This window comes from Pelophylax lessonae (genome assembly GCF_965119305.1).
Source record: "Pelophylax lessonae genome assembly, chromosome: 5".
NCBI classification, from domain to species: domain Eukaryota; kingdom Metazoa; phylum Chordata; class Amphibia; order Anura; family Ranidae; genus Pelophylax; species Pelophylax lessonae.
In genome coordinates this window covers 525,106,048-525,131,391 of record NC_138772.1, presented here as the reverse complement: position 1 = coordinate 525,131,391, position 25,344 = coordinate 525,106,048, and the positions used below count along the sequence as shown (strand labels likewise).

Below are 25,344 nucleotides of genomic sequence, written 5' to 3'. Positions count from 1 at the left end.
TTACCACCGGAGGATTTTGCTGTCTTACGTCCAGGCCACTTTTCGCAATTTGGCACTGTGTGAATTTAACTGACAATTGCGCGGTCGTGCGACGCCGTACCCAAACGAAATTTACGTCCTTTTTTTCCCACAAACAGAGCTTTCTTTTGGTGGTATTTGATCACCTGTGCGATTTTTACTTTTTGCGCTATAAACAAAAAAAAGCGTAAATTTTGAAAAAATTATATTTTTCACATTTTTTTTTATATGAAATTCCCCCCCAAAAAAATGTAAAAATCAAATTTTTTTTAAAATTTTTGGCCAATTTGTTTTCTGCTAAAAAAATCACAATAAGCATATTTTGATTGGTTTGCGCAAAAGTTATTGCGTTTACTAACTAAGGGAAAGATTTCTGCCATTTTTGGTGTTTTTTTTTTTTTTGTAATGGCGGTGATCTGCGATTTTCTTTTTTTTTTTTTTTTGCGGAACTGCGACATTGCGGCGGACAGATCGGACCCTTAACTGACATTTTTGACACTTTTGGGTAGGGATGCACCGAATAATCGGCGGCCGAACATTATTCGGCCGAAAATAGGGAAAATGGCACTTTCGGTGTTCGGCCGAATAAATCAAAAGGCCAAATAATTTAAGCCGAACAATGTCTCTCACCTCATTGCGGCTCGCGGTCCTCTATTATGTCCTCTGCAGTAACCCTCTGATATGTATGCATTCTCTGTAGCTTCCGCCCTGACCGCGGCTCGCGGCTCCCTTCCCGCTGGTGTCCTGTCCGGCCGCGTAGGGGGGTGTGACGTCACGCGCGCGTCTCGCCCCCTGCTCCTGACTGGCGGCTCCTTCACACTTGGTCCACGCCCCGCCCCCCCTGTTCGCGGCATAAAATGTGGCCATCAGCGTGCCCCTTATTTTATGCTAAGGGACATGCTGATGAGCATATTTTATGTTAAGGGGCACTCTGATGGGCATATTTCATTTTAAGGGGCACGCTAATGGGCATATTTTATGTTAAGAGCAATGCTGATTTAAATGTTTTGTTTTGCCCATCAGAGTGCCCCCTAACATAAAATATGCCCATTAGCGTGCCCCCTAACATAAAATGTGCCCATCAGCGTGCCCCCTGACATAAAATGTGCCCATCAGAGTGCCCCCTAACATAAAATGAGCCCATCAGCGTGCCCCTTATTTTATGCTAAGGGACATGCTGATGAGCATATTTTATGTTAAGGGGCACTCTGATGAGCATATTTTATGTTAAGGGGCACTCTGATGGGCATATTTTATGTTAAGGGGCACGCTAATGGGCATATTTTATGTTAAAAAATGTGAAACACCGCGTTCAGTATTCGGCCTTCGGCCAAGCATTTTATTATTATTCGGCTTCGGCCAAGAATTTCATTTCGGTGCATCCCTACTTTTGGGGGTACCAGTGACATTACTACAGTAATCAGTGCTATATATATGCACTGTTACTGTAAAAATGACACTGGCAGGGAAGGGGTTAATTTTATTGGAGAGGAAGGGGTTAATGTATGCCTGGTGCTTACTGACGTGTGTGGGGGGAGGTGACTGAGTGACACAGGGACAGATCGCAGGTTCAGCTATGCTGAGCCCTGCAATCTGTCACTGTTTGTCACTTAGGAGATCCACTCTGTTTACACAATCGGGCAGATCTCCAAACTCGATTCCCCGACGATCGGGGAAGAGCGGCGGTGATCGCCGCTGCTCCTCCCCTGGCCCGACTCCCGCTGTGACTGAAAACAGCGGGAGCGAGCCTCCGGCGGCAGGCGAGCGCCGTCCAGAAGGGGAGGAGTCCAGCGACGTAGGTCTACGTTGCTGGACGGAATTGAGCCACTTTGCCGCAGTACAGTCCCAGTGACTGGTCGGCAAGTGGTTAAAGAACATGTTTACAGAGCTCAGTATCTCAAGCTGAAAGTCATACAAAATAGACAGCCCAGGGACTCCTCCCCTCTTCCCCTGTATTGCTGTGTCTGAGGTTTCAGTGAGAGACAGGATTCCTAAGCTGAGACAATTACTGCGGTTCTCACTCTGTACCACATTTGGGCCGTTTCATCACCAGTGAGGGTCAGTTGTAATCATGTGAGTCTAGCAAAGGGTGGTGAGTCTTTCTGATATGCAAAGTACACTTGCATTTTAGCATGTCAGAAAGCATGTGTTAAAATGTAACTATAAATGAGCCCTAAATATTTTATGTATGGATCCTAAATATCCCGATTTGTATTTCAGCCCCTCTCTTTCTTTTTTTAGGTCATGCTGTAAATAAAAATCTGATTCTGAACAGCGGATAATGTAATCATTCTACATTGTGTCATTTCTGCTCGGAATATTTCTTCTCCCATTCTGATGATTATACCTCTAATGTTTCAGCTCTTTGTATCCCTGGGAAGGTATATTTAGACATCGCTCACTATAATACCAAGTGTCTCTAGTTTCTCACCTGAAGACACCTCTGACAGAGCAAAGATCTGCTCACTTTTGTTCCGCCTCCTGAAAAATCGTCAGTTTAGTGTAACAAAGGCTTCTTTGACGAGCTGCTGACACAAACCTGACAAATTCCATGAAAGAGCCCAATGAACAAGCACATGTCGGGCTCCTCTCCGCTACGATCTGCCATGTCTTCCAGGGCTTACGTTTTATTCCGCAGGGAACATGAATGCACACGCGATCAAATGTCTTTCATTATTATTCCTTTTTGGGCCTAGATTCAGGTGCGAGCAGCCAATTCATATATAGAAATAACGGGAGCATTTGCATATATGGAAATAGAAGCAATTTGCATTTGAATATCATATTCACTGACCTGAATAAATTGTGATTTATGTGCAGCTTTGTGAAAGAGCGATGACCTCAGAGAACATGAGGATGAATGCAGCAATAGTGGGAAAGCTGCACGCTTATACAGAAATAAGAAAAATTGTGTTTTTGTTTGAAAAATATTCCCATGATATTCTTTTTCTATGGGCTGACAGGAGTGAAATACTAATTACTTCTGAATATTAAAGCTAAACTCCAGCTTCAGAAAAGGGTGGGCGTCTCTATCAGAAATACTCACTGAATTTCTGACTTCTGCAGACTCACTGCTTTGTAATACAATGCAAATCCAAAGAGAAGCAACGTCATTTACACGAGCAGAGGGGCGTTCAGCTCTTCACTTGGCTGGCTGTATGCCCCACCACCTGCAATGTGTTTTTTTTTCTTTAGGCCACGGGTCTGCAAACTACAGCCTGCGGGCAACATCAGGCCTGTTATAGGTTATTTATCTAGCCCACAGCAACTCTGATGTCATGGTGGGATTCAGATGTGAACGGGGTGGGGGCACTGATTCTGATGTGAAAGGGGGACTCTAATGTGATGGGGGGGCTTCTGATGTGAAAGGGGGACTCTAATGTGATGGGGGGGCTTCTGATGTGAAAGGGGGACTCTAATGTGATGGGGGGGGCTTCTGATGTGAAAGGGGGACTCTAATGTGATGGGGGGGCTTCTGATGTGAAAGGGGGACTCTAATGTGATGGGGGGGCTTCTGATGTGAAAGGGGGACTCTAATGTGATGGGGGGCTTCTGATGTGAAAGGGGGTCTCTAATGTGATGGGGGGGCTTCTGATGTGAAAGGGGGACTCTAATGTGATGGGGGGCTTCTGATGTGAAAGGGGGACTCTAATGTGATGGGGGGGGGCTTCTGATGTGAAAGGGGGTCTCTAATGTGATGGGGGGGCTTCTGATGTGAAAGGGGGACTCTAATGTGATGGGGGGGCTTCTGATGTGAAAGGGGGACTCTAATGTGATGGGGGGGCTTCTGATGTGAAAGGGGGTCTCTAATGTGATGGGGGGCTTCTGTTGTGAAAGGGGGACTCTAATGTGATGGGGGGGGGGCTTCTGATGTGAAAGGGGGTCTCTAATGTGATGGGGGGGCTTCTGTTGTGAAAGGGGGACTCTAATGTGATGGGGGGGGGGGCTTCTGATGTGAAAGGGGGACTCTAATGTGATGGGGGGGCTTCTGATGTGAAAGGGGGACTCTAATGTGATGGGGGGGCTTCTGATGTGAAAGGGGGACTCTAATGTGATGGGGGGGGGGCTTCTGATGTGAAAGGGGGACTCTAATGTGATGGGGGGGGGGGCTTCTGATATAACGTTATTTCTTGGAGTGTGTTTATTCAATAATTCTAATTTTAAAGGAGATGTAGGGCCAAAGCTATTTTGGGGGTCACAGGATTGAAGAACTAAGTGCATTCTTGTGACCCACAGGAGAAGTATTCCTATTCAGCTGACAGCGGGCTAAAGTTTGCTCTTGGCCGACTTCACTGAGCTAGTCCAGGCTCTGGAGAGATCACAACTTTAATGTCAGGATTCACCCAGACCCCTGACCAGCAGCAGGCTTGTAAAATATTCAGTGTGGCCCTTGTACTGATAAGATTGGAGACACCTGATCTAGGCATATTTTATGCTTAATTACAACTGTGTGCATGTAGCCTTATGCCTCGTACACACGCGTCGATAGTTGGCCGTGAATTTTCGGCCAACGTCCAATCGGCCGATTTTCGGCTTGTTAGTATGATGCTTTCGACAACCGACTCCGACTTTTCGGCCGAAAAAAATCTGGTGTGCAGGCTATAAAATTTTTGTTGGCCGTCAACAGAACGGCCGATTTTTCGTCAGTCAGTACAGATTTCGGCAGACAAAAATCAGATGAGCAAGACTGGGCATGCTCAGAGAAGAAAAAACACACGGAAAGTAAACCAACACATGACATCACTTCTGAAGTAGATTTTTGTTGGCCGAGAAAATTCGTGTGCAGTCTAGGCACATTCCAACCAACAAAACACAACTTGGACAAAAGACGGACGATCGGTCGGCTGATAATCGATGTGTGTGTACGAGGCATTAAAGTGACTGTAAAGGCTGAAGGTTTTTTACTGTCATGAAGGTTAAAAAAAACCTTCATTGTGCAGACCCCCCCCCCCCCAATACTTACCTGAACCCAATATACAAGTGATGTGCATGAGAGCAGCTGCTGTCCTGGCTCTCTGCCTCCTCATTGGCTTAGGCACAGCAGCGAGAGCCATTGACTCAATCGCAGCCAGTGAAGGGGGGTGGGGGCTGCTCTATGTGTCTTATGCACACACACTGAGCAGAATGTTATAATGCAAAGACACAACAGGATTCCCCTGTCAACCTTGAGTGTGTAAATGGGGGAACTGGGTCGGCACTGGCCTTGCCTACATCCTATGGTAATAAAAAACTTGTGTCTTGTGCCTGGGCACCATCATCCCATAGACATGAATAGAATGTACTGTAGTGTAGAAGCATCATATCATTCAAGTCTTATAGTGTGCAGTTTCAGTGGGGGGGGGGGCGAGCTTAATGCTTTGAGAGGGGGAGGTTGTATAATTACTAGACTTGTCCTGTAAATGTAGATAGCGGTCTCCTGTGACTCACTGGGGATGTTTAAGGCCCCTTTCACACAGGCGGACCGTTCAGATCCGCCTGTCCGTTTTTTTTGGCGGATCTGAACGGTCCCCCCATGCATTCCTATGGGGCATCGGATGGCAGCGGAGACATGTCCGCTGACATCCGACCCGATCCGATCCGTCAAATCTGGACGGATGGAAACCCTATTTTCCATCCGTCCAGCGGATCGGATTGGATGGGATCGGATGAGAAATAGGGTTTCCATCCGTCCAGATTTGACGGGTCGGATCGGATGTCAGCAGACATGTCTCTGCTGAAATCTGATCCCCCATAGAGATGCATGGGGGGACCGTTCAGATCCGCCAAAAAAACGGACAGGTGGATCTGAACGGTCCGCCTGTGTGAAAGGGGCCTAAGAGTGCAAAATCTGGTGTAGTTGTGCGTATAGCCAATCATCTTCTAACTTCAGCTTGTTCAATTAAGCGTTGACAATAAAACCTGGAAGCTGATTGGTTTCTATGCAGAGCTGCACCAGATTCTGCACTCTTCAGTTTTTAGATAATTAACCCCACTATGTTCCTTTAGCTGGTGTGTATACTTTTTATACAGGTAATCTTTTATTTTTACACAGGTAAGGGCTCTTTCACACGCATTGCTGTCCGCTCCGGCACTTTTTTTTTTTTTATGACGGAGCGGATGACACTTGTGTCATCTGCTCCGTATGTCCGCATATCATCCCATCCGTTTGCAGATGATATACAGACATAATGTAAGTCTATGGGCATTGCAATGACATCCGCAATGCCATTGACTTACATTATGTCCGTAAATCATCCGCAAAAAAAATAGGATGATTTGTGGACATACGGAGCGCCCGTGTGAAAGGGCCCTAAGCGCCGGTTCACACTACCGCGACGCTACTTTAGGTGGCGACCTCCGAGGGGCCGCCACGGACTTCATAACATTGAAGTCTATGGCGGTCGCCCCAAAGAAGCTCCGGACCCTTTTTCTAGGTCGGAGCGACTTGTGTCGCTCCTATTAGAACGGGTCCGTAGCTTCCCTATGGGAGGCGACCTGCGGCAACCTGTGAGGCGACCAGGTCGCCCTAGTGTGAACCGGCACTAACAGTTGACCATTGTAACATTTTATTGGCTCTGAAAATGGTTCTGAGTTGCAACTTTTCCTTAATACAAAAAACAAAAACAAACTAAAATTACAGGGCTTTAAAATTCTGTGTATACTTATCTGATAGATTACACACGTTTGCTGTCAGCAGCTTGCCCCCAGATCTTACTCATCAAGAACCATTTTTTTTTTTTTTTTTTATTTGCTTCCAAAAATTTGACATGTTGATTTCGATCTCAGTGACATTACAGTGTGGCTTGTATTGGCAACCTTTACCTTGTATAAACAAACTAGTTTCCATAGACTGTGCTTTCCAATTACAATCACGTGTGTCTGGTAATTCATTTCATTTGTTTTCCCAGAGATTCCAAGAATGGTTTTTCCTTTTTGCTATAGCCTTCAGCAGGGCTTTTTTTTTTCCTCGGAGGAAAGGGGTAGGTACTCCCTCCTTCTGAGTCATCCCTTATCTCCACCCTCTACCCACCTTTAGGCATGCCCTTTGGCACCACCCCCTAGCCACCGCTCAGTACCGCTTTTAGAGAATAGAGAACTAAGTATAATTTTTTTGGGAATTTGTATGGAATTTATTCATAATAACAAGAAATACAGTAAAATGGCTCCAGCAATTACAGACCCAACCACCTACAATAGACCCCCCCCCCCAAGCAATATTAGATGCCGACACCAAAACAATAAATCCACTTCAGTAACAATAGACCCCCCTCCAGCAAAAATATATGTCCTAGCAGCCAACATGAATAGACCAAAAGACCCCTCCCTCAACAGTAAATCCCCCCTAGCAAATAAAGATCCCCCACCAGCAACAACAGACCTTCCCAACTATAGACCTCTTCCAGAAACAATAGATCCCCCAGCAGCTAGCATCAATAAGTAATCCAGAATAACCTAGCACCCCTTGCCATTGCATACATGCAGTGTTTAGAGGTGCCGGAACTTAGTTCGTTCCTCCATGTTCCCGTTGAAAAACAAGCCATGGCCTTCAGTGCCGGTTCACACTAGTGCGGCTGCAGGGATCGCATGTAATTCGGAGCGCACTGCTCCTTCATTACATGCGATCTCATGTGCGGTGCGAGTTTCAGCCATACACTTTGTATGACTGAATTTGCACCGCATCCGCACCAAAGACGCACATGAGGCATTTTTTTTAACCGCATCAAAATCGGATCGCACAGTGGTTCACACTTGTGCCATCCGATTCTGTGCATACTTGCAGATCGCACTGCGATATGCAATCAAACTGGGGGTGTCAACTTTTAATTGACACCCCCTGCGTATCGCATATGGCAGTGTGAACTGCCAGAGGTGCGAATGCGATGCGGGAACAAGCTGCATATTCGCAGCGTTCCCGCATCGCACAAGTGTGAACCGAGCCTCAGGCTTTTTTTTTTTTTTTACACAATCAGTTGGTATTATCAGAGCTTTAGGCTCGGTTCGCTCTGATGAGGTGTAAATTGATGTGATTTACCAGTGCAATTTTGTGTTTTGACAGGTGCGAACTTAATGCGATTTTTGAGGGGACATAACATAGCTGGAGATTAAATTCGCACCGCACTCACACTAAACTCGCACAGGACCTTTTTTTAACTGGATCAAAATTGCATCAATGTGAACGGCCTTCATAGAAAACTACAGGGTTTATTTATGAACGGCAAATCCACTGTGCACTACTGGTTCACTTGGAAGTGCAGACGCTGTAGATCTGAGGGGGACATGGAAGTGCAGACGCTGTAGATCTGAGGGGGACATGCAAGGAAAGTAAAAGACAGCATTTATGCTTGCACATGACTGGATGATAGAAATCAGCAGAACTTCCTCTTATTTCAGATCTTCCCCTCAGATCTACAGCGACTGCACTTCCAAGTCCACTTGCAGTGCACAGTGGATTTGCCTTTAACCCAATGTGTTTTCAGATGACCGGTGAATCTATGAATTTCGGATCGTGTCAGATTTGCATCAGTGTGAGCCGGGCCTTAGTGTTTGCTTTCAAAAGAAATATCTTGATGCATTTTGGTGCCCAGTGCATAGATGCCAACTTACAGCCTACTTTTACCTCATTTATTTATCTAAAGTGAATCTCTGGTTAATATTTAACATCATTTATGCATTTCCCCTATTATTTCACGATCCTGAGGCTTATAAACTTTCTTTTGTGAAGATCCCACACATTTACTTCATTGAATTCTATGACTCGTAGTCCCTATACCCTGTGAAAAGGCACTGCTGTGTCACACATTTCACAGAGGCTGCCTTCTGAACTACAGAGGTGCCGAGGAGTTTCAGGAGGCGGAGTCACTACAGAAATCACTGCTTGCAGGAAGCAAAGTACCATGGGATATGTAGTCCATAAAATTTTAAAGTAAACCAAACAAATTAGCAGAGGAGAAGCTGCAAAGCATACAGGGAATCCAGAAAGTTGTGAAAAAGATTGTCAGAAGATGGGCTGCAATCCCAACATGAAGAGATTTTTCATTTATAATGGATTGTCAAAAATAAATGCAATGCTGATTTTATAATATAAAGGTGTATGCTGTGACTAGAGATCTCCTTTAATACAGGTAACCATATTGAGCTGAAAATTTACGTAGCGGTTTGCATACTATACATTCACATCAATCCCTGCCCCTGAGGAGCTTACTATCTCCTTATCCTACACCAAGCTGACCAGATGTCCTCGGTTTCCAGGGACAATGCCTGATTTTAGGGGCTTTTCCTAGGGAAAGAAGAGCCCCTGATTTTATCACCAGTTGAAAGAAGGTGTCCCCATTTTTTTTTTTTCTCCAGGCCCAGGCGACTGCAGGGTAATCGGTCTTAGCAACATTTCTGTAAATGGCCTGGAGGAGGGAGGGAAAGGTGTGTCTGCTCCTAGCTGTGTCCTGGGGTTATTGATAATGTCACATGCCAATATTATGTGGTCTTCCCAGTCCCTCTCCTCTTGGCTTGTACACGCTTCGTTGGAGGTAAGGATGTGGATCATTTGCCACTGTGCCCTGCCTTGTGATGGGAGACTTGCTCCTGGGTCTGCAATCTTGACCTAGAACAAAGTAGGCTCAGATGTTTTTAAACCATACCTCTTTAAGCCCCTCCCACTGAGAGCACAATTTGGTATGGCACACTTTGCATGCCACCGGGCATGGTCAGTTTGGTGTCCCCACATTCCGTTTTAAATATCTGGTCACCGTAATATACAAACGTAAGCCAATTAAACTACCAGCCCTGGAGGAAGCTTATGAGAGCGCAGGGAGAACATGCAAACTCCATGCAGGTGTCCTGATTGGGATTCAAACCAAGAACCTCAGCACTATGGGGCAGAAGTGCTATTCATGAAGCCACTGTAGTGTCTCTATGGTAAAAACAGGCTGTGATGCACACTGCATCGGTCACCAACAGATCCCGTGTCAGCGTGAGCAATCTTCACGGACACTTATTCTCTGCAGGCTACAATGGCTTCTGCTGCATATCCCCTATATATCTTATTATCACAGAGGTAAAGGTACACTTTTTACTTCATTCCTTTTAATAGCTTCCCTAGAAAATGCTGAAACGGCCCCTGTTTAAACACGCCACAGATGGGCGTTAAATTGCGGCAGTCATGTAGGAAGTCTGGGTCTCTTGTTACCATCCAACAATACTTTACAACATAAGATGGTGCTGTCCAATGCCGGACTGTCTGCTTTTTCTTTGCCTAGCAACAACAAATAATCTCAGATTTGCAAGATCTGAAAGCAATACGCATTGTTTTCTCAATAAATAGAACATTTCCCAGGGTAATGTGATCGCTTCTCCTAATTTTAAGTAAATTTAGCAGGCTTTGCATAGTCAAAGCATTTTTATTTCAATAAAAATTGATTTCTTAGCGGTGTGATGTGTCCCAGCGGCCGGAGCCTGTGTAATTTTGCTCTTTACTACCCTCGCTGTTATAATGTGTTGTTTGCCCGAAGGAGGAGAACTGTGCCAGAGAATGGAAGTGCTGATTATTATGATTAGCTTGTTTATTGCATTAAGTGATGCAGTATTGTGTAAAAAGGAACACCACTGGTAGGCCTCACCTAGAGTATTAATTATGGGTTGTATACAAAAAGGATTGCTTTACACTTAAGCTGCATCAGCGTGAATAGAAAGCATTGCTTGAGCACAGTTGTTTTAGCAATTGATTTAAACCTTGCAACACTTTTTTTTTTTTTTTTTTTAAGTGGAGCTCCAGGCAAATATTTAAGAACACCTTTTAATCCAGGTATATTTTCATTAAAGTAATTTGTAAAGGAGATATATATATATATATATATATATATATATATATATATATATATATATATATATATATATATATATATATATATAATTTTTTTTTTTTTTAACTAACAAACATTCTCTATACTTACCTGCTCTGTGCAATAGAATTGCACAGAGCAGCCCCGAACCTCCTCTTCTCAGTTCCCCCACTGACACTGCTGGCGGCTCCTCTGTCCAGTGCCCCCTCAGAAAGCGGCTTCCCGTGCGTTACCACTCCTTAGCCCAGCTGCTGCGTCCATTGACATAGACAGCAGGACCTGGCCCCGCTCCCTCATCACAGGCTTTGATTGACAGAATTGGGAGCCATTGCACAGAGCAGCCCTGAACCTCCTCTTCTCAGGTCCCCCACTGATGCTGCTGGTGGCTCCTCCTCCTCCGTCCAGTGCCCCCACGGAAAGCCCCTTGCCGTGCGTTACCACTCCTTAGCCCCGCTGCTGCGTCCATTGACATCGACAGCGGGACCAGGCCCCACTCCCTCATCACAGGCTTTGATTGACAGCATCGGGAGCCATTGGCTCCCCATGCCCCAGGAAATGAGGGAAGAGAAGAGATGCAGACATGCACAGCGCTGGATCAATTGAGGGCTCAGGTAAGTAGAGGGAGTGGAGGGGCCAAAATTAATCAAGGAATGCATTAAGGTAAAAAATGGTTAAGCTTTAGAACCCTGTTAAAGAGGAATTCCAAGCATGGTATATTTTATACATAACATTGGTCAAGCTCGGACCAATGAAACTATGCATATATTATACATGGACAATGGCTGTGGAAACTGGAAATCACTAAAGTAGATGCTGCTACTCCAGTGGACTTCACTTGCTTCTGGGTTTCGCGCTGCCCTGCTGTGTTGATAGCACCATAGGGCAGCTGCTGGGCATGGGCGCCATTCAGAGAATGTTTTGCATTTTCTCATTGAATACAGTGCGTTCTCTGATTAATAGAAGTGGAGAGCGCAACATCACCGGCGCCCACCCTCTCCACCCTGTCCAATTTGAGTTTCTCTGAATGGCGCCTGTGCTGAGGGACCAATCTCCTGTGTTCACAATGCAGCAGGGCAGGCACAAGGCGTGGGATCAAAAACAAATGATTTCCAGTTTCCGTGGGCATTGGCCAGGTATGGTATATACATAGTCACATTGCTCCAAACTGGACCAATGCAACTATGTATAAAATATCCTTACCTGGAATTATTTTATAAAACTGCAACTGGTGCAAAATGTAAGCATGCAGTAAGCCCTCTTCTCCTCCCCTCCCACTTCCTCCCCTCCCACTTCCTCCCCCTCCCACTTCCTCCCCCTCCCACTTCCTCTTCCCACTCCACCCTCCTCCTAATCAAGGTAGATTGACAAGGGTTGATCTATTTAAAAAAGTTTTGGTATTAGGCCCCTTTCACACATACAGTCCGTTCAGTTCATCAGTTCAGTCACATCAAATGTATCAGTTTTTCATCCGTTTTTCGTCAGTTGTCATGCGTTTTTCGTCAGTTGTCATCCGTTTTTCATCCGTTTTTCATCAGTTGTTATCCGTTTTTCATCAGTTTTTCATCCGTTGTCGTCCATTTTTCATTTGTTGTCATCCGTTGTCATCAGTTGACATCAGTTTTTCATCCGTTGTCATCAGTTGACGTCAGTTTTTCATCCGCTGTCATCCGTTTTTCGTCCGATCCGTTTTTTTGACGGATGAAAAATAGGGCATTCATCCGTTCAAAAAAAAAGGACATTGACGGAAGTGGATGAAAACGGATGTTAACTGATGATCATCAGTTGTCATCCGTTTTTACATAGAGATGCATTGATGTCCGTTTTTCATCCGTCAACGGATGGATGAAAAACGGACAAACGGACAGCATGTGTGAAAGGGGCCTTTGACAGAATTTAAACTTTTTTTTTTTTTTTGCTGCACAGGATTGTAAATAGGCACCATGGTCGTCATCACATTACATTTTCAACTGACTAATGTCATTGCCTCTGGACGCAATCCGATATAATATATCACCTTGATAATACGGCATTTATTGCTGTGGTAGTATAATTACTGAAGTTCATGTTTCAGTTCAGGTGATGCATGAAGAACATCCCTGAGCATACATATACTGTATTTTAATGCTGTACTGTAATACTACTTTCCCTTTTAAAAAAAAAAAAGAAGAAAATGCACTTTAAAAAATAAAAAACATTTTTAAATAGGAGTTTTAAATCAAGTCATAGGGCCGCTCCAGGAGTTACATGTTTCAAATACCTTAACCTGAGCACTCTTGTATATGAGCAATGTCCAGACTCGTCCAGATAATGAATCACTATATTTATTTCGTACCTATATCAATAGCTCCAGGGGTTGTATTTTGTTAAAGCATAAAAGAATGTGAGGTTGGTAGAATCATGGATTGGTGACCTATGCTGAGATTTTTAAAGCCAAATTTTAAAAATTATATTTAAATCCTCAGTTTAAGTCCCCTTTCACACAGGCCGACCAGTCGGTCCATCGGTCAGTTTTTCAGGCAGACCCGATCGGACCCTACAGTCTCTCTATGGAGCGGCGGGTGTCAACGTAACGGACAAACGCCAACATCTAATCTGATCCTATCTGCTAAAAACAGACAGATCTAGAGGATCCGATCAGATGACGGGCAGTCTGTTTGCATATGACCGCCCATAGAGGAGAGCGAACTGTGTCTTTATCCCCCCTGCATTTGCGGAGCGGACACGGGACAAGACATCCGCCTTGTAAGACAAGCAATCAGATTTAGCAGACCCGCAAAATATATTCCAGGTGAATCAAAAGCGAAGTCTCCAATGTTTTACAGTTTATTTTTTTCTAAACCAGCCACAGCTTGAGTAGAAATGCCTGGCCCCCTGCCAGCAATTTGTTCTCTGTAAGGAAGCAGTGGTTTAATTGCAGAGGCCTGAAATGGTCATCCTGGTCACATTTTTTATGGATAAACACTTGGGTGTTATTATTGAGCACTCCTGTGTTCATTTATAACGTTTATTATTGAAAAAGATTTGTTGTTTTACATAAAAAAAAAACATATAAAGTAACGTTCGTAAGAAATATACATATGCATGACTTTGAGAAAAATAAAAGAAGAAAATGAATAACAGTATGGATACAATATGATGTCATCATGTATATAATAAGCTGTTACTGCATAATAGACTTATGTTTAGCTTTTTTTTTTTTGTTTTTAACTATTCTAAAAAGAGAATAACCAAAGAGTAGCGGTACACATGTTCTTCGGTTTGTGAATAAACTCAAAAGTGCTTAGTACTGGGCAGCAGGAAACAATGGGATTAAGAGCTATGGGGTTGATTTACTAAAATTGGAGGGTGCAAAATCTGATGCAGCTTTGCATAGAAGCGAATCCGTTTCCAAGGTTTTTTTGTCAAAGCTTAAAAGATAAGTTCGTTCACTCTTACAAAAAAATAATAAATGCACATAATTTTTTCAGGCAAAAAAATGTGCATTTTTTTTTTTTTTTCGGGAGCCTGCAAACCATCGCACCCACTATCATCAGATTGTGGGTGCAATGCAGGGCTCTTGCTGACTCTGTGTTTAAAGCTGGATACACACTATATCATTTTCTTATAGATTTACCAAAAACATATAATATGAGGTCAAATCTAAACACTTTCAATTTGTATGCAATCAGTTAGGCCCTTGCACTACATAGATGAAGGTAAAGCCCCGTACACACATAGCAATTGTCGGCCGTAAATATTCGGCCACCGAACGATCGGCCGATTGTCGGCTTGTTAGTATGATGCTTCCGACAACCGACAGCGACTTTTCGGCCGAACAGAATCTGTTGTGCAGGCATTAAAATTTTTGTTGGCCAACACCAGAACGGCCGTTTATTCGCCAGTCAGTACAGAATTCGGCCGACAAACAGCAGATTAGCAAGACTGGGCATGCTCAGAAAAGAAAAAAGACAAGGAGAGTTAACCATCACATGACATCATTTCTGCAGTCGGCTGTTGTTGGCCGACAAAATTCATGTGCAGTCTTTTGCAGTTTTCAGCCCGACAGGACAGCACAGGACAAAAGACGGCCGATCGTTCAGCCGACATTCGGGACGTGTGTACAGGGCTTTAATCTAAAGGAAATCTAACAACAAAAGTTGTATAGTGTGTATCCAGCTTAAGCTGTTGGCCGTACACGTTGACAGGAAGCATCAATGAACTACCACAGTGCTCAACAGAGCCGTGGTAGTTCATTGAGAACTACAAGCCGACAGCCACAAAGGCTGTCGCACCTTGGTGTGTTCTGATTCAAAGAACGCTGTGAATAGAGGACGTGGCCAGTGGGCGGAGCCCTGCACGGCAGACTGGGGGTTCAGAGGGTGCGGGGGCCGGTGCATCTGTAACACGTTACATGTTAGACCCTGCATATGGGTGTAACATGCAACATGTTACAAAAGGTGACCTTCTCCTTTACCTGAACTTAGAAGCCTATTGACTACCATGCACGGTTGCACCAGATTTTGCACCATCCAGTTTTAGTAAATCCACTCCCGATTTGTCCTTGATCTCTTCCTCTGTCTAAAAAGGTGTAACATCAGGGATTTGGTCTGACCCCTTATATTTTGCCAAAGCCTACACTGGTAGAAAAAAAAAAATTAAAGTGGAGTTCCACCCTAATTTTATACTTACCTCCCTCTTCTCACTCCGGGTCACCTGAAAAACAAATGGCTAATCGCATTTTTTTTTTTTTTTTTTACTTGCCTCGTAGCGAAGAAAATATACTTACCTTACTTCCTTCTTCCTCCTTCCTCGGCCGCGGCCCGTCGTCACTTCCTGGCTCTGCAATGATTCCTGGGAGCTGAACGTCATCGCTCCCAGGAATCATTGCGCCTGCACCGGCCCTGACGTCAGTTCCGGTGCGCGCGCGTCATCCCCTTCTAAACAGCTTCTGGGCATGCCCAGAAGCTGTGGAGGGATGACGCGCGCGCACCGGAAGTGACGGCGGGGCCGGCGCAGGGCATCATGGGACCGAAGAAGGCGGAAGAGGACGCCGAAGAGGATCGCGCTGGCTTCAAGCTGCCCACATCTAAGATGGCAGCGCTGGACAAGACTTTTTCAAGGTAAGTATTTGTCCTAACAGGTAAGTGCAACCTGGGACAGATCAGAGGCTAGCCATTGTGGAATGCACTAGCCCTGACTGTCCCGGGGGTATTTTAAAAAAAAAAAAAAAAAAAAAAAAATTCCAGGGTGGAACTCCGCTTTAAACTCATTGTGATAATGTTCCTTAAAGCGGAGTTCCGGGCACAAAATCGATCTTTTTTTTTTTTTTTGTGCACGTCCGCTTGTTCTCCTTCACCTGAAACAGAATTGGATAGTTAGGTTTTTTTTTTTTTTTTGTACTCACCTTGTAATTGTAGATCGAATATACTCACCTATTCTTCACTTCCTCCCTCTGCGCCGCGGCTCCGCCGTCACTTCCTGGCTTGCAATGATTCCTGGGAGCTGAACGCCATCGCTCCCAGGAATCAATGCGACGGCACCGGCCCCGCTCGTCACTTCCAGGGCGACGCCGCATTCCCTGCTAAACAGCTTCTGGGCATGCCCAGAAGCTGTGGAGGAATGCGGCGCCGCACTGGAAGTGACGAGAGGGGCCGTGCAGGCGCATTCTGGGAGAAGAGGACGCGGAAGAGGATCGCGCCGGTTTCAGCTGCCCACAAGAGAGATGGCAACGCTGTGGAAGAAATTTTATAAGTGAGTATTTCTTCTTGCAGGTAAGTGCGAACCGGGACAGATCAGAGGCTATCCATTGTGGAATGTACTAGCCCTGACTGTCCCGGGGGTATGTTTATTGGAACTCCGCTTTAACAAACTAAGAGCCCACTTGCACCAGCAGGCATGTGTTGTTGTGCGCATAGCGTTGATCCGGTGTGTGTTGTGCACGTGTGCTTCAGTGTGGTTTTGTTTTTCCTCAAACTTTTTGGAAATTGCATTCGTTTAGCTGTATGCTCCACAGCACATTACAATATGCTTCCACATTTTGTAACAAGCCATATTGCGATAACATGTATGACTGAATCATTTTATCGCAATCCACACAATGCAAGTGCACACATGGCCCTGTGGTTTGGGTGTTACAACGCTGGATAGGTGTGAAGGCAACTTCCAGTTTTGTAGTGTAAGTTGCTTCTTTATAGTTAGATTTTCATCATCTCGCTAAATGACACAGTTTAAAAATGTACAAATTTCTGTTATTTGTTAACTATTAATATTACTGTCTAGTAATACATTTTTATCTTTAGGCTTCATGCACACAGGGCTTTAAAGGGCATTTTATATGACTAGTGAATTTCCTGGCTCTTTACTGTTATTGGGAAGCAGCGCGTGCTGCTTACAGCCTGCTATACAAGCATGGGTGTCCGCAGAACTTTTTCAGGGGGGGGGGGCATAATTTTAAGGTTTCCCATGCGCCTCCCCTTTTCGCCATCATAGATCCTCCCCTTTTAGAGCAGGCCAGGCAAGGGTGCCCCATAGATCCCCTTTAGGGCAGGGTCCCCATCATAGATCCCATTTTAGAGCAGGCCAGGGTCCCTACAGATCCCCCTTTAGAGCAGGCCAGGGTCCCCACAGATCCCCCTTTAGAGCAGGCCTGGGTCCCCATAGATCCCCCCTTTAGAGCAGACCAGGGTCCCCATAGATCCCCCTTTAGAGCAGGCCAGGGTCCCCATAGATCCCTCTTTAGTCTTACTTTTTCACCTATATTCCCCATGCTACCAGGTTTTCCTGCACCACCATGCACTCCCTGCAAAGAATATATAAAATCTATATCCAATATGACCCCCTTTAGAGCAGGCCAGGATCCCAAGAGATCCGCCTTTAGGGTATGCCAGGCCAGGGTCCCCCATAGATTCCCTTTAGTCATTAAGGTTCATGTGCGTGTAAAGGCAGGTGTCCCAATACTTTTGACAATATAGTACATGCATTTAGAGGCAGGAGAACAAACCATCAAGCGTATATAGCGCTTGAGCGTTCGCTCATTCCAGTGGCCAGAAAAAAATAATACTCTAGCCAATGGAATGAATTAACACTCAAACACTTGATGCACCTGAGCGTGTTTGCAAAATGCAGCTTTAGGGCTCTTTCACACGGGCGGTCCGATCAGATCTGCCTGTCAGTTTTTTTAGACGGATCTGATTGGATCCTCCATTAATCCCTATGGGGCAGCGGGTGTCAGCGGAGACACCTCCGCTGACACCCGCTGCCATCCGTATCCGATCCTGTCCGTGGAAACCCTATTTTCCATCCGTCCTGGGGATCGGATCGGATGAGAGCGGACAGGCGGTCCGCTCTCATCCGATCCCCCATAGAGGGCAGCGGGGGCTGAGACACCTCCCGGCTCAGCCGCCGGCTCAGCGGGGATCGCGGATCGATCCCCGCTGAGCAACACGGATCCGCCTATGGAGGCGGACCGTGTGAAAGAGGCCTTAGGCAAGTTTTTTAAGCTGGGTTCTGTGTGCATGAGGCCTTATTGTTGTCTGTCTTCCAACTACAGATTTTTCCTCACTTCCTGTCTGGTTAAGGGTGGTCCTCAGAACAGGAAGTAAGGGAAGATTTCTTTAATGGATCTCCACATAGTAGTAAAACCTGACCATAGTTCTACACTTTCTACAATCTATTCAAAACTAAAGGAAAAACAAAGTTTGGTGTATTGATACACTTTAAAGTGAAGCGCCAAACAGACCGTTAAATACTTAGCTAAAATACATTCAGTATAAGTTTACCGTTTACCTGCCAAAGGATTTGTAGTCTTGCCCAGCTATTCTTATTATACTGCCTGCTGTATTAGGAAGATCGCTCTGCTACTCCTTGGTTTGCAGTTACTGTTGCTTTGGTCAGCTTTACGGATCTGTAGGTCAGCTGACTTGGCAGAGGTGTTGATGCTGATTTACCATCCAGTTGGAAGGGTGGAGGCAAACTGGTGACATTGGAAACCAGGAAAATGAATTGCCTAAAGAGACATTGTCCCGTCAGTGTCTCTGTGAAGGCCACCCTCTTTGCCTTGTGATTGGATCTAGAAGTTGCCACTATGCCCCAACACTGCTTCATGGGAAGAAGTCGCATGCTCCCTCACATGGGTATTTTGCAGTGGCAATGAAAGGAGTTACAGCGAGGATTGGAGAGGTGAATTTAAAATGTATTGGTGGGGAAGGGGGAGGGGGGGGGGGGCTTTATACAGACTCTGACACTTTTCCCTGAATGAGCAAGATGAGTGTCTCTTTAAGGGAAACCTTTCCTGAGAAAGACATTGAGGCTGCCTTCATTCTGATAATGCTAGCCACCTGGCTATTATGCTGACCCACTGGCTGCAGTACTACCAAGTACTCCTACCAAGAAGGAGTTGAAACTTTCCGGATCTCTGAATTTGTTCCAGAACCTCAGATAGTATTGAAGCCAGTAGTTTAATACAATAGCTTTTGTTTCTGTATTTCTCTCAGGAAAGGTTTCCTTTTATTATGGACTACGTATTTCACCGATCTGTCCACGAAGAGTGGAAAATGTGTGCAGGTCATAAATCTGTGCAGAACTACAAATTCTTTGGAATTTAAAATGGTAAACACAGATTTCAACTGTGTATTTACCTCATTTTAAACATTTTCATTAAGACCCCTTTCAAACAGGCGGACCGTTCAGATCGGCCTGTCCATTTTTTTGGCGGATCTGAACGGATGCCCCATGCATCTCTATGGGGCAGCAGATGTCAGCGGAGATCTGGACGGATGGAAACCCTATTTTCCATCCGTCCAGCGGATTGGATCGGATGGGATCGGATGAGAACGGACAGAAGGCCCGTTCCCATCCGATTCCCCCATAGAGAACAGCGGGGATCTGACAGATGTGTGTCTGCACACAGCGCAGAGACAGAGCTGCCATCCGCCTGCTCAGCGGGGGATCGGCGGATCGATCCCCCGCTGAGAAAAACGGAGTCCGCCAACGGACTTCTCTGTGTGAAAGGGGCCTAAAAGGACATAGGTGGGTCCCTGTTAAAGCAGTAGTAAGCCGCTGCAGAATAAAAAAAAAAAAAAACTGTAAGACAATGGCAAAATGTGCTAGTATGCATTGCATATTCAGCCATGGAAGGTTTTACCCCCCTTAATGACCATACCATTTTTTGCAATTCGTCACTGCGTTACTTAAATAAAGGTTCCCGACCCCTGAAATATAGTGTATGGCTCTCATGGAATTACATTTGAAAATATGTGATGTTCGTAGCTCTCTCAGCCAAAAAGGTTCCTGACCCCTGCTTTAAGGCACCCTTATCTTTTCAAGGATCCTGCCAGAAGGGCCCAGCGATGTAACCCTCACCTAGGTGTAAGATGCAGAAGGAGGGGGTCCTTAAAATGCCCAGCGCTCATCTAGTCCTTATTTCTATAACCCTATTACATGTGGCCCTTTGGTCCTGTATACAAAACAAGTTTTAATGATCTGAAGTAAATTGTGCGGTCAAGCTTTTGTAAACCTATAGGCTCGGTTTAGGCAGCATGTTTCTGCGGTTAATTTTATTTTACACAGAAGTTGATCATCATGTGAAAAGGAAACTGTTCTTGTGATTAGAGGTCTTTAATATTTGGGAAAAAGTACATTGTGACTTGTTTAATTTACAAGTAGTTATTTACCACATAAAACAGCCATTATTTTGTTAGTGTTGCAGTTGTTCATGTATGATTCATTGTGCACATTGTAATAAAGTATTTTGATTTTTTCCAGGCCTTAGATCAAGACAGAAATGCGTTACAGAAAGTGAAAAAGTCTGTGAAAGCCATTTACAATTCAGGGCAAGGTAAGTGCTAACAAACTCCTAATGAAGGGGAATGCCTAATTTGCATGTAAGGGGTCAGCTACATTCTAAATACTACCTGTAAGGCTTTATTCACACAGGAACTTACACCAATGGTCTGTGAATGGGCTGTGCCTTTAAGTGGTCATGCCTGTGGGAAAATAGCAGCAGCACAGACACAGCCACTCATCCCATCTAGACAGGTGTGTTGGTGAGGGGCCCCAAATCCAGGCTGTTTGCATGTCGGTCCGTTCACCCGCAGGCCTGCCAAATTGTGACAAGCGGCAGTGTCTGCGCAGCCACTGAATTTCCATAGACATGAATAAACTGCCTGCACGCAGCACCTGGTGGCTTCAGCACAGCCCATTCATGGACCCGGGATGTTAGTGCCCATGTGAATGAGGTCTTACACTCATCATTCCAGCCAGCATTTAGACTCGATTCACACTAGCGCAACTTGTCAGACTGACAAGTCGCGCTCCCTCGCGGTCCATTGACCGCTACAGGACCTGTTCTAATAGGAGCGACACAAGTCGCTCCGACTTAGAAAAAGGGTCCTGTACTACTTTGGGGCGACCTCGGAGCGACTTGCATAGACTTCCATTATGTGAAGTCCATGCAAGTCGCTCCGAAGTCGTGGTGTATAATATAGTTCATAAAAACCATAATTAATAGTGATCATGCTACTGTTCCAGTGAATGACCCTTATCTGCAAAGGACAATAGCAGCAGTATTTCCATCATGCAGATAAAGCATAACAGAAAGCCACCAGCCATTAATCCTGGCAAAAGGGCAGATATTATCAAAACGATAAGAATTTAACATCACAAATATATCTCCGTCTGTGAATACTGGGGCCCTGGCTGGCTGATATACATTTGTGTGGCGGAGTCTGCCTTGCACTGCCATAGATCCGGACCGGCACCGCCAATAGGGATGATCAGGCTACGAGTAGCATGCAGTCTCCATTTAATGGAAGGTTTCCACAATTACAGGTCTTTCCTCAAGGCCAGTTAAAGCAATATTCGCTGTGCATAGCGATTACCGGTAAACTGACAACGGGAGACATTATGGCAATTTAACTAAAAACACATCCTAAAGAAATGTCCACAAATATTAATAAAATTTCCACAACAGTGTACATAAAGCAGAGACATACAGAAGCATGGCATAACCTGTTATCTGTCATAGAAAAGACTGTGAAAACATTGAGTCTACAAAAGGGCGTGAGAATACACCAAATATCATCTCAGGAGGTAACTAGGATGTCTGCAGCATCGTTGTTCCCTTAGTGTACTATTCAATCCCCCGGCTGAGGTAGGCCAAAATTAGAGGACCGCCTTAGTTTCTGGCCAGTCATCTGCAGGGACTTCTAGCCTGTTGTACTAAACAGAATGATGTTACCCATCAGTATCAAGCCAACTCTAACAGAAATATCCAACATTTAGGTCAGCCTAACGATAGAAGCCCTACTGTTAGGTGGAGAGATCTGTTGGATCAGATACGGAAAAGGTATAGTCAATCTAATAAAACCAGTTTTTGTGAAATTGTTCCTCATAGCCAAACTACACTGCATCAAAATGCGATATTCAAAGAAGATTCACTCATCCATCTATCCATGTCTCTATGCTGAGAAATCACTTTGAAAAACATTTCTGGCCATGGGAGAGGGGAGCCAGGTGAACCAGGCAGGTGCAGGGTCATCACTAAGCTGAACATTGGTCAGCTTGAACACCAGATCCCGCATTTGTGTCCAAAAAGTTTTCATAACTGGGCAGCTCCAGAAATGTGAAGGAGAAAGAGTCATAATGCGTTAAAGTGGACCTTCAGTCATTTTTTCATTTTTCCATCTATTAAATCCTCTGCACTTGTTTTAACTTTGGATAGTAAAACATTTTGTTTCTGCCAGTAAATACCTTCTACAGCCCACTTCTCTTTCTTGTCTGGTAAAAAGCCCAGGCTTATGATGTCATGCACAGCTCTCTCTCTCACTCTCATGAGAGTTAGCCAGTAAGGAAGGAGGGGTGAGCCATAGGAAAGCCTATGAGAGCTGAAGAACTGGAGGGGGCTGGATGAGGGCGGAGATAACAGGAGACGGTCTGTCTATATATATATATATATATATATATATATATATATATATATATATATATAATGTGTGTGTCTGTCTGTCTGAATCCAGGAAGGGAAGTGAATAGGCAGTAGCTTCAGCTGCCCAAAGTTAAAATGGCTGCAGCCAGACTTTGTGGAGGGAAATTTCTGCAGCATGTTTGGCAAGTACAGATACACAGTATATATAAAGTAATATGCAAAGTGGTTGGAGGGAAGCTTCAGAATGGCAAATATGTTTTTATTTCAAATATGTGAGCAGACTGCAGTTCCTCTTTAAGGCACCTCTTACACATGGGCGAAACATTTTGTGAGGGGTCAATGAGACCATATACCAATGTGAAAGGATTTTAAATCCAGTTTCCTGGATGTTATTTGAAATAGACGCAGTATCAGTGAATCAGAAGATAGTTTTTAAGTTCATAACCGTAAAAATGACAGATTCTGTTGGGGTTTTATTTATTTTTTTAAGTTTTCTTAAAGAGGAACTTCACCACCACCCTCCTTGGTTCTGGACAAAAAACATACTGTCATGCCCAGAGATCCAGCTGTGTCCTGTAGGGATCCAGAGCTACAGACCCAGTCCATCATCTTCTGAGGTCATCAGGGGGCCCGTCTGTTTCGTCTGAGTGTTGTGGACTCCCATTGTGTTGATGCACATGCTATGTGGAAAATCATCCGAAGGCTGACTTTAACCACTTGCTGACAGCTTCACGACTATTTACGTCGGCGGTCAGCCCCTCACAGACAGAGTGACGTAGGGATAAGTCGCTAGCCTGTGAGGGTCTAGGGAGCGAGCGCGCCGCCGGAGGCGTGCTTCCGCGTGGTCACGGACCCCCCCCCCCCCCGTGCGTGTGACCGGCGGACCCGATGTCCGCCGGTCACTCACGATCGTCGGGTGGAGAGGGAGAAAGGCAGGCGGCTGATGTAAACAAGCCGCCTGTCATTCTCCCCTGTGTAGAAACAGTGATCATACGGTTCTATGTAGGACAGTTGATCACCGTTCCTACACCTCAAGCCACAGCCAATCACAGTTAGAATCACGCCCCTAGGGATACACAACCCCTCCCTCTAAAAAAAAGTTAACCCCTTCACTGCCAGTGTAATTTTACAGTAACAGTGCATATGTATAGCACTGATTACTGTAGAAATGTCACTGGTAACCCCAAAAGTTTCAAAAATGTCAGTCAAGGGTCCGATCTGTCCGCCGCAATGTCGCAGTCCCGCAAAAAAAAATCGCAGATCGCCGCCATTACGCGTTAAAAAAAACAACAACAAAAATGACAAAAATCTTTCCCTTTGTTAGTAAACGCAATAACTTTTGCGCAAACCAATCAAAATACGCTTTTTGCGATTTTTTTTCTTTTTTTTTTTTTTTTTTTTACAAAACATATGGTAAAAAAAAAAAAATTGGCCCAAAATGTTAAAAAAATTTAGATTTTTACTTTTTTTTGGGGGGGGGGGGGAATTTCATGTAAAAATGTGAAAAATATTATTTTTGCAAAATTGCTGTTTTTTTTGTTTATAGCGCAAAAAGTAAAAATCGCACAGGTGATCAAATACCACCAAAAGAAAGCTCTGTTGGTGGGAAAAAAAGGATTTCAAATTCGTTTAGGTACAGCGTCGCACGACCGCGCAATTGTCCGTTAAAGTCACGCAGTGCCGGATCGCAAAATAGGCCCTGGTCAGAAAGGGGGTAAAATCTTCCGGGGCTTAAACTAGGAAGAGACTTCTGGCATGGTGCATTTGCAATAGAGTACCCAACGACCTTCTGGAATGGAATCCTAGGAGGCTGCAGCATTCTTGCCTAGGCAAGAAATAAGGAACCGCAGGAAGGGTGGCCCTAAAAAGTATAATAAAAAAAAAAAAAAAGTAAATCTGCACTACATTTAAGCGGAACTCCACCCAAAAGGGGAAGTTTCCCTTTAAGGTCTCCTCCCCCACTCCTCTTGCTCAATTGGTACTTTTGAGGAATGGGGGGTGGCGGGTGCCCGATTTAGACAGGTTCGGCAACAGAAGTTCTCCTTTCTCCCTCCCCTGCAGTCTTCTGGAACACTCACAGCGCAACGGGCTCCCGGCTGTGAAGCCGCAAGTTGTCACAGCCGGGTGCCCATATTGATGATGCCGGCCCCGCCGAGGGAGGACAGAGCACGATGACTGTTTGGGCTGAGTGCGTCACTGGACCGTGGGACAGGCGAGTGGATTTTTTTTTTTTTTTTTTAAAGTCAGCAGCTAAACTTTTTTAGCTGCTGACTTTAATTTTTTTTGATAGGTGGCTGGTACTCCTCCTCTAACTCAAAGATATTTTTCTTGTGCTTTACTTTACTGGTTTTCAGTGCTTCACCTTGAGCATTGCAGACTTTGACTTTCCTGATTTGCCTAAACTTCCAAAGGGATATGTTAATTCTTTTGCCGCGTTCTGATTGCTTGCGTGCCAAAATAGACTCCTCCAGAAAACAGTATTTTTTTTAAAGCACTTAAATTCATTACTGTCAGAGTGCTTATTGTTAATGGGAAAAAGAAGCCGCTTGGCAGCCTTGAGAAAGCACAAAACCATTGATCTACTTTAAATTTGGGTGCATTGCTGAGAGT

General features: G+C 44.8%; 1 protein-coding gene across 1 annotated transcript in view; it reads left to right on the top strand.

Moving 5' to 3' along the window:
• ASAP1 (ArfGAP with SH3 domain, ankyrin repeat and PH domain 1) overlaps nucleotides 1–25,344 on the top strand; it is a 488,930-nt gene that overhangs the window by 280,438 nt on the left and 183,148 nt on the right. Inside the window, exon 4 of the mRNA XM_082257784.1 lies at nucleotides 20,574–20,646. Within this exon, the coding sequence (XP_082113910.1) occupies nucleotides 20,574–20,646 (73 nt within the window). The remainder of the gene's footprint in view (nucleotides 1–20,573; nucleotides 20,647–25,344) is intronic.